The 16188-nt window shown below is 56.9% G+C and overlaps 1 protein-coding gene across 1 annotated transcript; it reads left to right on the top strand.

Moving 5' to 3' along the window:
• Positions 1 to 6: 6 nt before the first annotated feature.
• On the top strand, positions 7 to 16181 carry WASHC1 (WASH complex subunit 1). The gene is made up of 11 exons (XM_040642030.1): positions 7 to 46; positions 3046 to 3199; positions 12005 to 12116; positions 12319 to 12465; positions 12628 to 12764; positions 13004 to 13139; positions 13347 to 13548; positions 13639 to 13803; positions 14524 to 14682; positions 15524 to 15592; positions 15755 to 16181. The coding sequence occupies exons 2-11, from the start codon at positions 3051 to 3053 to the stop codon at positions 15892 to 15894; spliced, it is 1416 nt and encodes a 471-aa protein (XP_040497964.1). The 5' UTR covers positions 7 to 46; positions 3046 to 3050; the 3' UTR covers positions 15895 to 16181.
• Positions 16182 to 16188: the final 7 nt, after the last annotated feature.

Raw genomic sequence — 16188 nt, forward strand, 5'->3', positions numbered from 1 at the left:
GCGCGGCGGCCGGAGCGGCGGGCGGCGGGCGGCGCGCGGCGCGCAGGTGAGGAGCGGGCGGGCCGGGGGAGGGCGCGGGGACCCCGGGGCCGCGCGGGGACGCGGAGGAGCGGCGGGGAGGGAGGGGCTCCGGGAGGCCGGGCTTGGCGGTGGAGGCCGGGCGGCGAGGCCCCGGAGCCGCGGCCGCCGTCCGCACAGGCCTGTGCCCGGGCTTCCATCCCACCCCGCCGCCCGGCGAGCCGCCCGCCCGGAAGCGGCGCCGGGCCCCTGCCCCCAGTCAGACGGGTCCCTCCCCGCTCGCCTGCACCCCGGGAGCCGCTCTTCCTCCGCGGCGTGAGGCCGGGGCGCGGGGAGGGCCCTGCCCGCCTACCCGCCGGACTCGGGGCCCCGGGCTGCAGCCCTCCCTTCCTGTCGCGGCCCGCCGGATCCCGTGACCCTCGCGTGCCTTTGCACCCCTGGGCCCTGGGCCCTGCAAGCCGTCTGAACTGAATCCTCGGACCCCGCTTCTGCAGCTCCCTTCCCTCCCCGGCCGCTCTCAGTTGACCTCTCACGGCTTTCACCGCGCTTGCTTCCTGACTGCCCACGGCATTGCTCTTAACCTGGGCTGTCCGGGGATGGTTTGCGGGAAGGATTCCATGCACTTCCCAGATTATAAACAGCACTGAGAGGCGGGTATGGTGTCTGTTCATTTTCTGGATAGGTCCGTGGTTTTACCAGGTTCTGTAAGGTAGGGGCATCAAATAGAAATAGGATGTGAGCCCCATGTTGTGATTTTACAAGTAAAAAGAAACAGGTGAAATCGATTTAGTAATAGATTTTCTTTAACCCTGTATATCTAAAATATGGTCATTGCAGCCTGTAATCAATATAAAAATTTTAATGGGATATTCTACATTGATTTTCCTACTAAGTCTTTGAAATTTGGTGTACGTTTTGCACTGACACTACGCCTCCACTCGGGTAGGCCACATGCAGCTAGAGGCTACGATATTGGGCAGCTGCGGCCTAAGGGCTTCAGAGCAAACTTCTTGCAGCGGTATGCAGTGTTTATCACTATCTGGCTGCTTTATTTTTTCCTGCTAATGACCCAGGGATACCTTATCACTCAAGACCACTTGCTGTTCCCTACACACCTTTGTTCAAGTCCTTCTACCTGGAATGCTCTCCCTGCAGTGCCCTTGCTGGGCCTGATAGGGAGCTGCCGTTTCTGCTGAGAGGCCTTGCTGACTCCCCTAACCTCTGGAGGGATCGATCACTCCTTCCTCACTGTTCCCCCCAGCACTGTATTGTGGCTAAATTAGAGCACTTATCATGTGGTGTCTGTTTTTGAGGCCAGCACAGTGTCCTATTCTTCTTTGTTGTGATCATGGCTGGCGGCTAATAGTTGATCCGTAGATGTCTGGAGACAGAATGAGTAAACCACTGACCAGCTGTACTCAGTCTCTTAATTCTTGAATGGACCTGCCCCTGCCTTGTTGAGGAGATTGGTCCCTCTACGCCCCCCTCCTGTGCAGTTACACACACACACAGTTGAGGTGACTTACAAGGAATGCATCTCAGTATGTGCACAGAAAGTATCTTCTACCTTTGACCCTCTCCTGAGCTTACCCATGGGAAGACTGAGGTACAGAATTAAGTCAGAGTGCCCAGCAAGTTTGCATCAGTATGAATATGAATGGGGGGGCTTCTTGAAAGGAGTGTGGTGGTCTCAGAGGGTTAGGTTCCTGGGTTAGGCATCAGCTGGCCCCGCTTTGGTCATCTGATAGGAGGGGGAGGAGTGGGGAGGTGAGGAGGAGCTCCCCGGCCCTGATGAGGATTCTAGGCAGCTTCGGGTCTGGGAAGCTGAGGATGTCACTGCCCTAGAAGAAGTTGGCGAGGAGATAGGTCCTTGGAGATCATGAGTCGTCCCCGTGGGGGTGGGTGGGAGGGATCAAGCCGGGCCAGGAGGAGGGGCTGGGGAAGCCAGCAGAGGGAGCAAAGGAGTACGCTCCAGCCTGGAGAAGATGGTGTGCTGCGTTGGGAAAAGCCACTTCTTAGAGAGGAGTGCCATTCTCGGTCTGCAGAGTGGGAAATGGGAAGAATCAGGAATCCAGAGAAGGCAAGTGACTTACCCAAAGTCACACCGTTCTTTAAGCCCCCATGAAGCCTCCTCAGGCCTCTGTGTCACACTAGGCCGCCCCAGCTTCAGCTCTGGAGCACTGGGGGGCCCTAACGTGGTGCCGAAGAGAACAGGCCTGTAGCACACTGCCAGGTCTGATGAATGTCTTCCTCACCGTCTTCTACCGAGGGGCTGTGATGAGGCCTATTTATAGGGCCCGGTGCCTTAATATTCTGCCTGGTACATCTCTTGCCAATCAAATCAGCGCCGTCTGCAGCGTGATTGCTGCTTTAGTGGCACCAGGGAGCAGAGCTAATTAAACCCAGTATAAATAGACTCTGCCCTCATCTTGCAATTGGAAGGAGTGTTTTTCCTCCTTGTCCCCCGCCCCCACATGCCCCCTCCTTCCTCCTGGCCCCCCTTAGCTGTAGCCTGGGGGAGCAGAGTCACCAGCCACTACCTATCCTGTCTCAGGAACAGGTCTTGAGTTCCTGGGGTCAAAGTGAAAAGAACCTAGGAGCTCGCATTTCCTGTGTTTTTCCAGACCTGGGGATCATTTGGCAGTTGACACAGACATTTCTCCCCCCGCCCTCCCCCATATCCATCCCTCTGCTTCCAGCCTCTTTTTAACTCCGCAGCCAGGGTTTCTTTCTTGTGTGTCCAGGCTTGGGAGGTTGAAATGAGACAGTGTATGGAAAGGGGGCCTAGCAGAGCACCTTCTCTGACCACTTCTCTTCAGTCTCTGTCGTCGCTGCCACTTTGCTTTCCTCCTTTACGCAGCCTGCATCAACACAGTACCAGCTCCTGGGAGCTCCTGGCCTCCCACCCAATGCTCTGTCCTCTACTCCCCGCCTGCACAGGTGGGGCCAGTGGCAGACAGTTGGGGTCGGGGGCTGGGCTCTCTTCTCACGGCACTTGGCCCCTCATGCTCTGGTTCCCACCCACAGGCACCATGACTCCCACGAGGAGCCAGCACTCGTTGGCGGGGCAGACCTATGCGGTGCCCCTCATCCAGCCAGACCTGCGGCGGGAGGAGGCCATCCAGCAGGCGGCGGATGCCCTGCAGTACCTACAGAAGGTCTCTGGAGACATCTTTAGCAGGTAGGTGCTGCTACCCGCCCGCACCTGATTAGGGGCTGGGCAGTCGGCGTGCACCCTGCGGCCCTTCTGCTGCTTCTTGGTGATTCGGCTGGCTTCCCTGTGCTCACGGGGCCCAAGGTAGGAGCCCAGCTTCGAAGCTCTTCCTTGTAAGTGCTCGTAGGAGCTCACTGCCTCCTGTCCCACTTAGCGCCCCCCGGTTCCCTGTGGATGCACAGGCCCCAGAGGTGGTACTCCTCTCCCAACTCCTGCTCTTTCTCCCATCGGGGAGCCCGGGGAGGGTACCCAGGCCCTCACTCATTCCTGCATATCACTCGTATCCTGAATATTTATTCAACACTTGTGTGCAAGGCACCATGCTGCTCTCTTTAGTTACTTACAGCGAGGAGTAAGGTCATGTCCCTGTCCCAGCTAGAGAGTATACAGGTTTCCCCCACGATCCGAAACAAGTTCACGTTCTGCCACTTTGCTTTATGAGAGACCGACACTCGTACCTCATTCACTAACCGGAAGAAAGCCGAAGCGGATTCTCACTTTTATGAACTGAGCGTTACTTCTTCACTTTGCGTCGTTTCAGCTTCTGAGGTTTCGCAGGAACACTCTGCTGTGGAGAGTGGGGAAACCTGTGCTCTGGCAGGAGAGATGGACTCTAATTAACCAATGGTATAAGTAGTTCCTTAATTACAATTGTGATTAAGACCTGTTTATAGTCGTTTTGTAAAAACTGATAGTCGTGTAGCCTGAACCGTGTGCTACCGCTGATCTGAGTGTATCATCTCGTTTAACCCTCAGAACAACTTGATGAGGAGGGGCTGTTTTCTCCATTGTATAGATGAGGAAACTGAGGCACGGCTAGGAGATTTGCCCAAGTGGCAGAGCCAGGGCTCACACCCAGGTACTGTGGCTCCAGACTCTGGAATTACCCCTGTCTGTCTGTGAAGTTGCTACAGGAGTTGGTAACAGGAGGCCTGACTTGGTCTGTGGGGTGATTGGGGAAGGCATATGTGAGGAAAACATGTATGGGGAAATGAAGGGTGAGTCAGAGTTATTGTGAGGGGGTAGATCGAGAAGAAGAACATTCCAGAAAGAAAGAAGGGCATGAGCTAAAGCCCTGAGGTAGAAAGGACCTGAATGGAAGCCAGTGTGGCCGGAGCAAGGAGTGGGGGGGGCTCACGAAGCTGGTGAGGTAGGCAGGGCCTGTGGGGTGATGACGGTTTTGAGTGGGAGTATTGCCAGTGCTTATCTGGGACAACCCTTGGGCCATAATGATTTTCACTCAGTGGTTATTTAACATGAGTTAATGGTGTTTTGCATACAGGTCGTTGTCTTTCTCTGACTGTAAGAAGCCTGAGATGGGGCTCAGACCTCCTTCCTGGGGCCCACCCGATGCCTTACACAGGGACCTTTTATCCCACCCCATGTGAAGTCATTGTCTGATTGAGGTCTCTCTCATGGTCCAAGTCACCCCCTTACCCTCCCCACCACGTGCCCCAGACCAGGAAGCCCCAGCTACCTCACCATGCAACCTCCACTTCACCACCGGGAAGGCGGTCTCCTCCCGGAAGCCTTCCCCAGTGGGGGCAGAAAATGGGTTCACTGTCTCCAGTTAGACTCAGTATAAACACCAGACCCTCCTACTCTTCAGCCTCTCACGTGCCCACCGACTCCCCTCTCTGCCCCAGGCCTATCCAGACTGTAAGTGTAAGCACGGAGCCGTGCCCCGGAGTGGTGAAGGGGGCTGGCACTGGAGCGGCCTGCCGGGACTCCAGTCCAGCTTCCCCAGTGGCACGCCAAGCCTCAGTGTTCCCATCTATAAAATGGTGTTAATAGTGCTACCTTCCTCGTAGGATTGTGCTGAAGATTAAATAAATTAAAACGTGTGAAGGAATCAAAGCACCTGGCAGCTAGTAAGCATTCAGGAAGCTCTCCGTCCTCTCACCCGCTGCTGTTGGCTCTGCCCCTCTGCTCCTGTGGTGGCCCTCCTGAACTTGCTATCAGTAGTTACGGAAAGCGCTGCGGGCCCTTTCTGGGCTTATATTTGTGCTAAATATGCCTAAGGAACACGTTAGACAACACAGGCCTTAAAGAGCCATCAACCCCAGATGGTAGACGCCCCATGCCCTGTGACTGACATGGAGGCGACGAACAATCCGTCAGAAACATTTGTTTTCTCACCAGGAATGTGATTGTATGCTTGCCTTTCTCTAAGGGGAGCACTGGAGTTTCAGTGTACCTTCCTCTCCCTTCCTGGTATTTGGCACCTGTAGACCGTTTCCTGTCCGCGTGCCCGGGGATGGAATGAGGAGAGGACAGGAAGTCTATCTCCTGGGAGAAAGTGGTGAGGGACGCCTCTAGGCACGGTCCAGGGAGCTTAGGGTGCCTCTCAGGAACCCCGTGCCTGGTCACTCCCTCGACCTCCCACCATGTGCCAAACCTGCTGGACCCTGAGGGGTCCTGACGATGTGCGCAGCCTGGCCTGTCCTCAAGGATCTTAGAGTCTAGGGTGGGGAAAGCACCAAGTCTAGATGGATTCTTCATTGTGTAGCATGAACTGTGGAGGCTTCTAGGGATCTAGAGAAGAGACAATGAGTACGAATCGGAACTCCCCAAACCAGTTTAAGCAAACAGTAACCGATCAGTAGAGCAGGATGTAGGGTTGCAGGGCTTAACCGATGTCGTCAGAACCTGATTCTTCTTTGATTCCATCCCAGCTTGCTGCTTCTCCGTCGACCCCATTCCCAGAAAGGCCGCAGTGGGGCCGGAGCTCCTGCACTCACATTCAGGTCCAGTAGGAAAGAGGGCACCCTGTGTGTCAGCATCTCCTCGGAAGGCCCGCTGGCCCGGCTGCGTTCCCGTGTCTGTCCCAGAGCCCATCGCTGGGGCAGAGCGCATGACGCACTGGTGGGCTTGGACCCCGTGCATTACGTGCATTACTCCTGAACCCTGGTTTAGCCCCACCCGAAGTGCAGGGACTGGGCCTGTGGGAGCAGTGTGCTCCCCAGAGGAAATGAGGGCCTTGTTTGAGTAAGGAAGAAGTGGATGCAAGAGAGGAAACCCGCATGCCTACTACACATGGTCAGAGGAGGCCTCCTGCAGGAGAGGGGCATGAACCAGGCCATAGGAGGGATAGGCCGTGGTTAGGCAGGGGTAGGAATGTGGGCATGCCGGTCCTCTGGTGGGGTCTAGAAATGGATGCCAAAGGCTCAGAGGCTGGAGTGGGGAGCGTGGTGTATCCCAGGCTCCCCAGGGGAGGCTGGCCTGAACGGGGGCGGTTGTGCTGGGAGTGCAGACATTGCTGCTTGCCCTGTGCACACAGCTCCTGCCCTGTAGAACAGGGTGTGAAGAGTCAACTTTCCCTGTGTCTGCGGCCCTTGCTTCCCTCTCTGACGGCACGCCCTTGGGAGCTGGCCTCTCACTTCTTTCTGCGCTCAGCACTGCTGCGGGAATGGGCCAGGGCAGAGGGAGGGGGACGGAGGATGGTGGGGCAGGTGAACAGTTAGGATGAGTAACTTAGGGCCCATGGGGGCTTCCCCTAACAGGACAGGGCTTTGTGCTTGACTCGGGCCTTGTAGGGAGCCACGGGAGGTTCTGGAGCAGGGAAGGCTGAGCAGTGGCCAGGAGGGGAGGGAGGGGCTTTCAGGGACGCACTGAGAACTGTTGCTGCAGTCAAGGCACCGAAGGGGTGAGGCTGCAGTCCAGGGGAGCTGCAGCAGGGAAGGCTGGATAAGGGACATTGCAAAGGGAATAATGACAGGACATGATGACAGCTTGGGAACAGGATGAAGAAAAGGGAGGGGTGGGGTAGTGGGGGTGGGGCGTGCCCAGACCCAGTCTTCTTCGCCTGCTCCTCCCACCCCCCATCCTGCAGCAGTCCACACACCCGTGGGCTTTTCATTTCTCATGGGCTTTTGTAGTGGGGAAGTGACCCCGGCTTGGAATCTTCCCCCTCAAACTTACTCCACCTGCTTGAAAACCTCTTGTAAAGAAGAGACAGGTGGGTATCTGTCTCTCTTCCCCACCACTCCCCGTTTCAGGCCCAGGCCCCTCAGCCCAGGGGCGCCTGTGCCCAGTGCCGCAGGTAGGTGAGCTCATGGAAAATTAGCATTCCGAGCCTGCCTCCTTCCTCCTGCTCTGCCGCAGCGGGGGCCTATGGAGCCTGAAGAGAATGACAAGTGCCTCTCAGGCTCTCTTGGCCTGTGTCTCTCCCTGCCTCACCCGGGAGAAGCCAGGCCCCAAAATAGCCGCCCAGAGATGTCACCTGCTTCCCATGACTTAGAGGACGTGGCAGAGGGGGTTGAGGGGCGGAGGGAAGAGGAGCTGGACAGCTTCCGTGTGTTGAAGTTGGGGTGCTGTCACTTGCCTTCCCCGACAGCCCTTCAGCCCTTGTGTAGCTGGGAAGCCGCAGCCTGGGGAAGGAGTCCTTTTCTTTGCAAAGCTTTCCCCCTTCCTCTCCTTTGTCTTTCCAACCCCTCCTTCCTCCCTTCTTTTCCTCATTTTCCTCCCTCCCCTTCCTCCTTTCGCATCTTCTCCCCTCTGCCTCACTTCGCCCCCCCTCGGTCCCCATCGGCACCTGGTGACTCCCGAGGTTAGGAAGCGCTCAGTCAGCCGCCTGCATAATTAGCACGTCATTCCTAATCATGCGGGGCCGGGGTGGGGGGGTGGGGGGGGGAGCGGAGCGGAGGAGGGAACACAAGAGCAGGTCCAGGGTCCGCAGTGCCTAGGGATAGGACAGGCGAGGGGAGGAGGAGCTGGCGCTCCCTCCTCCCCAGCAGGCTCTGTGGGCAGGTGGGAAGTCGTGAGGGTGTGCTGATGCAGGGGGGCTGTGAGGGAGTGGGGGGGTCAGCATGGGAGGTGGGGCACCGGGAACCCAAGCACTGTCCCGGCCACGCTGTCCCCTCCCTCTCCCACGCCAGGAGGGCAGTGGTCCCTGTGGTGCTTCGGTGAGTGCCTCCCCACAGCAGCCAGAGGAGCCAGTTCCCGTTGCCCTGCCCTCTGCCTCCATGGCATTCCCTGTGAAGTGCCCGTTTCCTCGGCCTGGACCGTCCTCCTCCCCGATGTCTGCTCAGCACTGCCTCTTCTTGCTTTCCTCTGAGCGCCTGGAGCCCCTCATCCCTCCTAACGTCGTGGGTGGTAATAGCACCGAGGATATATCAGCTAGTACGGGAACCCTGGGCCTATGGTTGCTCATTTTAACCTTTACAGTAGTTCCACGGCATAGAAGTCACCGTCCCTGTTCTGCAGCTGAAGAAGCCCGAGGCATAGGCCAGTTCCGTGACTTGCCAAGGTCGCACTGCTGCTAAGCAGATGTTAAACCCAGGTTTGTGGGGCATACTAGTCACTTCTCTCCCTGGGAGCTGTGTGCTCCCTGATTCATCTCCAGCCCGAGCTCTGAGCAGACTGACTGAGCCAGCTCCATTCCTGACGCCCACACAGACAGCCCTGGGGTCCGGGCAGACGTGTTTTGGGGACTTGGCTTCAGTGATAAGCTTGGAAACTGACCTGCCTTGAAGCAGACCACCAAGCCAGGGGGTGTAGATTAGGAAGGGCAAACAAATCACCTTCTTGCCACGATTCCCCCACCCTCGTGGAGGACACTGCTAATTGGTTGCGGAGCTCCGTCCCAACGGCTCACCCGTGCTCTGCGCTCTCAGCACCTTGGCTCCAACTGTGAGGGATGAGACATGGATGGGGGCTTTGTCAACAAGCAGGCCATTACTTAGACCGGTAGGCTCTTGGATGCGAAAAAGAACCCTGGAAATCCTGTCTTCTTTCCTCTGCCCCCCTTGGAATACTCCCTTGGAGTATTGCTGACAGGTGCTCATCCCGCCCGAATCTGATTTGCAAAGCTCTCCCAGGAAGAATGTTTACTAGAAAGTTCTCCTTGTGCAGAACCGAGATCTGCTTCCTTGTAACTCCATGCACTGGTCCTCTTGCAGCCTCTGGGGCAACAGGATAAGTGCAGTCCCTTTTCCACCCGACAGCACTTGTGATAGTTTCGACATGAGGGCATCACCATAATCTAAGTCACCTCTCCTGTAGCCAGAACACCCTTCAGTCATCTTTGTAGAACGTGAGTAGCTCACTCCTCGCCGTCCTCATCACGCTCCTTTGGACGGTCTTTAACTTGTCACTTTTCCTTCAGCCAGTATTTGTTCCATGTCAGGCACAGTCCCAGGTGCTGGAGACACAGCAGTGAATAAGACAGACCCTAGAGTTGGTCTAGTAGGAATTCACAGTCCTCTTAAAATGTGGATCCGGTTTAAAGGGGACACAGCTGTGGAGCGGTTGGTACCCAGCACAGATTAGCTCATTAATCTGGGGTCTGTTTTCTCTCTAGTGCCCCCAAGAGAGTGGATGTCCCCTGTTTACTGAAAGAAGGGAGGAGGGACAAGGAGCTCTGTGCCCCAAGATCCCATTTCCTTCTTAAGCTGCTTAACACACTTTTAGCTCATACTGAGCTCTAGTTAACCAAAACCTCAGGCCTTGCTGCTAACCTTCCATCTTCTGCGTTCGTGCACCGGACTTCATCCCTTATCAGTGTCATCTTGTTGACTGCAGTCCATCCTTCTGGCCTCTCAAGATTATTTGAGTCTTGATTCCCCAGCCAGGCCGTTTTGACTCTCCTCCATTTGATATCCTGTTTACGAACCCAGCATTGCACAGGCTGGACGGGGCCCTGCCAGAGACCCTTGTGCGAGGCCAAAATCAGTCCATTCTTCAGCTCTGATTTTCCCTAGATGTGCTCTTCTCCAACCCCCATAGCTCCACCTTGTCCACGGGATTTTGTGAGAAGCCGTCAGAATCCTTGCTGACTCAAGATGCACTGTGTTTAAGGTTTTCCCCTGATGCACCGGTCTAATAACCCTGTCAAAAAAAGAAATGCTGTGAATTTAGAACAATGCTGGCCTCTGGGATCTGCCTCTTTCTCTTCGAAGTGCTTACAGACCCTCGATTTAATAATCCATTCTGGAACTTTGCAAGGGTTTATGGTTAAGCTTTACGTTTGCAACTTAAGAGAAATCAGCCCTTCTTGATGGAAGAAGCAGAACAGAATAGCCTTTGTCCCTCCCCAGTTCTGTTCCTCCCACTCTCCACGTTGACTTCAAGCCGAGCGGTCACATAAGCACTGAGGTGGCGTCAGCACCCAGGGGCAGGACGTGGCCGGGCTGGGAGCTGAAGGCAGTGGCTTGTGCGTGAGCACCCTTCTCAGCGGATGCAAACCTTTCTTCCTGCTCTTCTGGCGCAAGTCTGGTTGTTCTGCGTTCTCTCACTGGGAGGAAACTCTGCCCTCTATTGTCTGTCTCCTTTGCCGCCCAGTCAGACCAGTCTGTCAAGGAAGACTGAGCTGCTTTGGGTACCTGCTTGTCTCCCAGCCCCCTGCCTCACTAAGTCCCCTGCACAGAAGCAGCTAGGGTAAGCAGGGAGACTGCAGGGAACCGAGACCCCTGGGTTGTGAAATTGGCTGATCTGGTGGGTTCTCTGGGGGACCAAAATCCTCTAGAGTTGGCGGAGTTTGATTTAGGAAGATTGGTCTGGAAAGCCTTGACTGTTCAACCTTTCAAGAAATCCTTGCGTTCCCTGGGTACATCGTCTCTGACCCCAGAGACAGTGGGGCCCCCTGCCATCCACCGCGGCCTCTGCCCTTTCCCTGTAAACTTGCAGTTGCGGGTCTGCCTCTTTCTCACTTGTATGCTCCCTCCTGGGCGGTGAGTGCCGACACGCAGCCTGAGTGCGAAGAGGGGGGTCACGGGCAGGGGCTGGTGTTCCTGCCGGCAGGGGAGCAGTCAGGAAGGTACCTGGCACCTGTTCAGCCAGTCAGCTCTGCAGTGCAGAGAACCTTGCCGTTGCTCCATAGTGTGGGACAGCGGGAGCGAGGCTCCTGTGCGTTACGTTTAGGGCATGTGGGTGTTAGTCATTCAGGGAGCCTCTCCAGCTGCCAACACTGGGAAAACAGCAGAGAACAAACCTGAGCCCCTACCCCTTGGAGCACAGATAAGCAATAGATGCATGTCAAGTGGCTCTGTGTAAAAGGGGGGTTGGAAAGTGACAGGTGCACGTCTAGAGTCGGTGGTCAGGACGGCTTCAGGGAGAAGCGTGCTTGGTGAAGCAGAGAAGCCAGCCCCGTGGGTATCTACAGGGATGGCACCCCGTCTGAGGCAGAGGCCACGCAATACTACATCTGGCACGTTCAGGGACTAGCAGGGCACTGGTGTCACTGGAGCCCACTGCACTGGGAAGGGTGGGTGGAAACCTCAGAGCGAGCACTCTGACCACAACCATGAGAACCATGGAGTGGACTTTGCATTTGCCCACGTGAGCTGTTTTTTATGTGTCAGGGCAGTTCCCTGTGAATGGGTCTGGGAATTGATTTAGACCCAGCTTTGCCCAACCCTTATCCTTGGGAGTGCTAGTCTCATCTGGAAATAGGCGATTATGTACAGGAGTCCTGACAATTTTCTCTCTGCTTGCCCCTGCTTGAGGCTGTAAACTCCTGGAGGCGGGGGCCCTGACCCTGACAGATGGCACGTCCAAACACACCTTGGGGCCAGGGCGATTGCCTGTTCCTACCCAGAGCTCCAAGAACTCGGTAGAGTTCATTTCTAGACCGTTCAGATAGAGATCTGTGCAGAGGTCACCTGGACAGTTCAAGGTCAGCCGTGACAAGCAAGTAACGCTGTATTTTAAGGGCGCTTGCCGAAGCCCTTGGCTTTGTAAGTTTACAGATAGAAGCAGGGGTGCAGGAGACTGCAGGGACTTGGGGAGCAGCCCTCAGCTCGTGTTTTGTTTTGTTTTATTTTCCCATGGCAGGATCTCTCAGCGAGTAGAGCTCAGCCGGAGGCAGCTGCAGGCCATTGGAGAGAGGGTCTCCTTGGCCCAGGCCAAGATTGAGAAGATCAAGGGCAGCAAGAAGGCCATCAAGGTAGACCATGTAGCCCTGAGTCCACATGGCTGGCAGGCAGTCCCAGAAATCCCATCCCTCCTATCTCGCCATGCTCCTGATGTTGCCCAGGTCCCTGCCTGCCTTGCCCAGCCACACCTCAAGCTTTCCTTCTGCTCACATCCCCCCGTCCGCCCCACTGCACCCCAGACTCTGGAGCATCTCGGACTCCCTGTGTTCACAGGTGTTCTCCAGTGCCAAGTACCCAGCTCCAGAGCGCCTGCAGGAGTACGGTTCCATCTTTATGGGAGCCCAGGACCCCGGCCTGCAGAGACGCCCCCGCCACAGGATCCAGAGCAAGCACCGCCCCCTGGATGAGTGGGCCCTGCAGGTCTGATGGGGTCACACACTCATGGGGTGACCGGAGGCGGCCCCGGGTGTCGGGAGGAACTGAGGGTCCTGTTCCCTAAGTGGACTTGGACTGGAATGGGTGCTCACTTTGGCCTGGCACGGCAGCCCACCATGCTTGCGTTACCACCCCCGCGCCTGCCAGGAGAAGCTGAAATACTTCCCCGTGTGTGTGAACACCAAGCCAGAGCCTGAGGATGAGGCCGAGGAGGGGCTCGGGGGCCTTCCCAGCAACATCAGCTCCGTCAGCTCCTTGCTGCTGTTCAACACCACTGAGAACCTGTAAGGCACACGGCGGGGCCCTGGGAGGGTGGCTGGGTGGCTGGGCGGCCTGGCCTGGCTTCGTGGGGGCAGAAGCCTGCAGGCTGGGGAACCCGGAGCCGAGCAGTGTGACTGACTTTGTAAGGCCTCGGAGTCCACAGGACAGACTAACCGTGGCCCCGATGGAGTGGGAAAGCCGAGTGAGGACCATGGGCCTTGAGCAGGTGGTGGACTGGCCAACATCCACCCCACCTCTGTAGGTACAAGAAGTATGTCTTCCTGGACCCCCTGGCTGGTGCTGTTACAAAGACCCACGTGATGCTGGGGGCAGAGACTGAGGAGAAGCTGTTCGATGCCCCTTTGTCCATCAGCAAGAGGGAGCAGCTGGAGCAACAGGTAGAGCCGGTGATGCCTTGGCTTGGGGAGGGGGGGAGGCAGTGGACAAGAAAGTGGGCCCTGCCAGCGAGGTGAGGGGTCCATCGAGCCCCTACTCCCACCCTGCTGTACACGGGTATGCACGAGGCCCTGCTGACTGCCCCAAGGTCAAACTGCAGGGCCCAAGCCTCCTTCAGCCCCCACTCGGGCTGCCACCTAATCTTACAGGTTCCAGAGAACTACTTCTATGTGCCTGACCTGGGCCAAGTGCCTGAGATTGACGTGCCATCCTACCTGCCCGACCTGCCAGGCATCGCCGATGACCTCATGTACAGTGCTGACCTGGGCCCTGGCATTGCCCCCTCTGCCCCTGGCACCATTCCAGAGCTGCCCACCTTCCACACAGAGGTGGCCGAGACTTTCAAGCCGGGTGAGCTGAGAACAGGAGTTGGGCAACAACTCCCTTACTTGGCCCCTTGCATTCCTAGGCACCTCACACTTTCCCACACTTCTGTTTCAGACCCAGAAGATGGGGTGCTAACAGCACCCCCACCACCGCCGCCACCGCCCCCGCCTCCCCCAGCTCCGGCTGTGCTGGTCAGTGCTCCCCCACCCCCACCCCAGCCCATGGCCTCCCCAGGCCAAGGTGCCAGGGAGGACAGCAGTGGCGGCGTGTCTCCTTTAGGTAAAAGCACCAGGGTGTGGGGGGGTGGTCAGAGGCAAGGGGGCGTGTGCTCTTTGAGGGTGCCTCTAATTTCTGGATCCCTGGAGGGTTTCCCATAGGTTTATGCGACCATAAATTCTAGACTTTCAGAAGAGTCCTAATTTCAAGGTCTTGTTCCACTGGGTTCATGAAATCGTGGTTTTCAAACTGTGTCTGTAGTCCCCCCGGAATTCTCATCTCCAGGGCAGAGGGAGCCTGGACATGGACAGGAGGAGCTGTGGTCCCCCATTCCCACTTACACCAGTGGGAAAAGGGCGGCTACTGAAAATATAGAAAGCTTCAGCAACAAAATATCCACATCCTTAAGTTGCAGGATTTCCATTTTAGCAGGACTTCTCCCGTGTTGACTCATGTGTCAACTTCAGACACTGTCCACACAGCAGTAGATTCCCACGGGCCACCTCTGCAGTGGCCTGTAAAGCAGGTGGTGTTGGAGAGGGACCAGGGATGCCTGGACATAGGACTTGCTGAGCTCAGGCAGACACAGGCAGCATCTGGGCTGCGGACGGTCTCCCAGGGCTCGGCTTCACCCACAGGCTTCCTTTTGCAAGAGGAAGAGCCCGTTCTCACAGCCAGACTTGAGGGAAAGCCTCTGGACCCCCAGAACCTTGGGCTGGGCAAGGCTGTCCCTCAGGCTGGCCTGCCTGAGAAGCCCTCTTCCTCACACCCTGCCCCTCCCAGCTACAGTCCAGGGAGCTCCCAAGGAAGTGGTGGACCCCTCCAGTGGCCGGGCCACTCTGCTGGAGTCCATCCGCCAGGCTGGGGGCATCGGCAAGGCCAAGCTCCGCAGCGTCAAGGAGCGCAAGCTGGAGAAGAAGAAACAGAAGGAGCAGGAGCAAGGTGAGGGGGCCCTTGGCCCACTCCGGTAGAAGGGTTCTGAGAGAAGGGCCACCTTCTCTTGTAGCCACCACCAGACCCCAGGGAGCACTCTGCCCATCCCAAAGGCCAGAGGGGCAGCACCCACCCACCTGCCCCATACTTTCCCCAGGCTGTCCGTGGGAAGTTGCCGTCCCTAACATTCCCACCCTTCCTGCTTGCGCTGTGGTTCCTTCCTGGTTTTGTAGCCTGCTTAGAACCTTCCTCTCTAAGCTAAGAGGAAGACAGAGCCTCATGCAGCTCAAACTGTGACAACAGAGAATCTTCTTAGATTCTGCCAGGAGCTGTCCCAGGACATGGCTGGGGACCCGAGCTGCTGCAGAGACTGCAAACCTGGACAGTTAGCTCAGTCCTGCTTCTCCAAGCCTCTCGAGGCTGCAGGTTCTGCGTGCTGTGCGTCCTAAATGCAGCACAAACAGCACACCTGGGCCCAAAGCCGCAATGCTCTGGAGTCCCGGGGTTGAGCTCCAGCTAGGTTTCTTGAGCTTTGCGCTGTGACCTCGGGCAAACTGCCCAGCCTCTCTGGGCCAGTTTCCTCATCCATACAATGGGGCCCCCCCTCCTCCCTCCTGCTTTGTCTCACAGGGCGGCTATGTTAGACAGTTTATTAGTGCTCAGTACTGGCTCCACTGACAGCCTGCAGCTCTGAGACCTGGCGGTGATGTGGTGGCTGTGGGAGGGGCCAGCAGGTCTGGATAGGGAGCAAGAAGAGAAATAGGACCAAACCCTGAGGACGTCACCTCAGAGGCAGATTTTGTCCTTGGTCCCCTCATCCTTCCTGACCCATGGCTTTTTCCTGCTACAGTGAGAGCCACAAGCCAAGGTGGAGACTTGATGTCGGATCTCTTTAACAAGCTGGTCATGAGGCGTAAAGGTAGGAAGCAGAGCCTGGCTGCCTTCCCTGGGCTAGAAGTCTCAGTGTGCAGGATAGAAAATATCCTGTCCTGCTTTGTTCCTCCTGTTTTTAAGTCTCTAGGGGCTGGGTGAACTGGTACCCCAAACCAACCCCCTTCACCCTCCACCTCTGCCCTCCCAGGTATCTCTGGGAAAGGACCTGCAACGGGGGCCAGCGAGGGGCCAGGAGGAGCCTTTGCCCGAATGTCAGACTCCATCCCGCCTCTGCCTCCTCCACAGCAGCCACCTGGAGAGGAGGATGAGGACGACTGGGAATCCTAGGGGCTCAGCCACTCCTTCCCCACCAAAACCCAGATTTACTTATTGCCCTCACATGGACACAACTGGGATAAGTGGCCTGGCCTGCGGGTCTCTCGGCCCCTGCTGCCTGTGGAAGAACGGGCATCGTGGAGGACTGTCCCAGGCCTGTGTCTGGACCTTCTTCAAGGAGCACAGTGGCCAGCTTCTGAGGCCAAATGGCTGGGAGGGGGGAGCCCTTGCTCTGCCTGAGCTCTCCTCCAGCTACAGACTGAAATAAACACATGAATCAATAAAGCAGTATCATGCAAGAACCGA

The sequence above is a fragment of the Ursus maritimus genome, unplaced genomic scaffold, assembly GCF_017311325.1.
Source record: "Ursus maritimus isolate PB19 unplaced genomic scaffold, ASM1731132v1 scaffold_26, whole genome shotgun sequence".
Taxonomy (NCBI): Eukaryota; Metazoa; Chordata; class Mammalia; order Carnivora; family Ursidae; genus Ursus; species Ursus maritimus.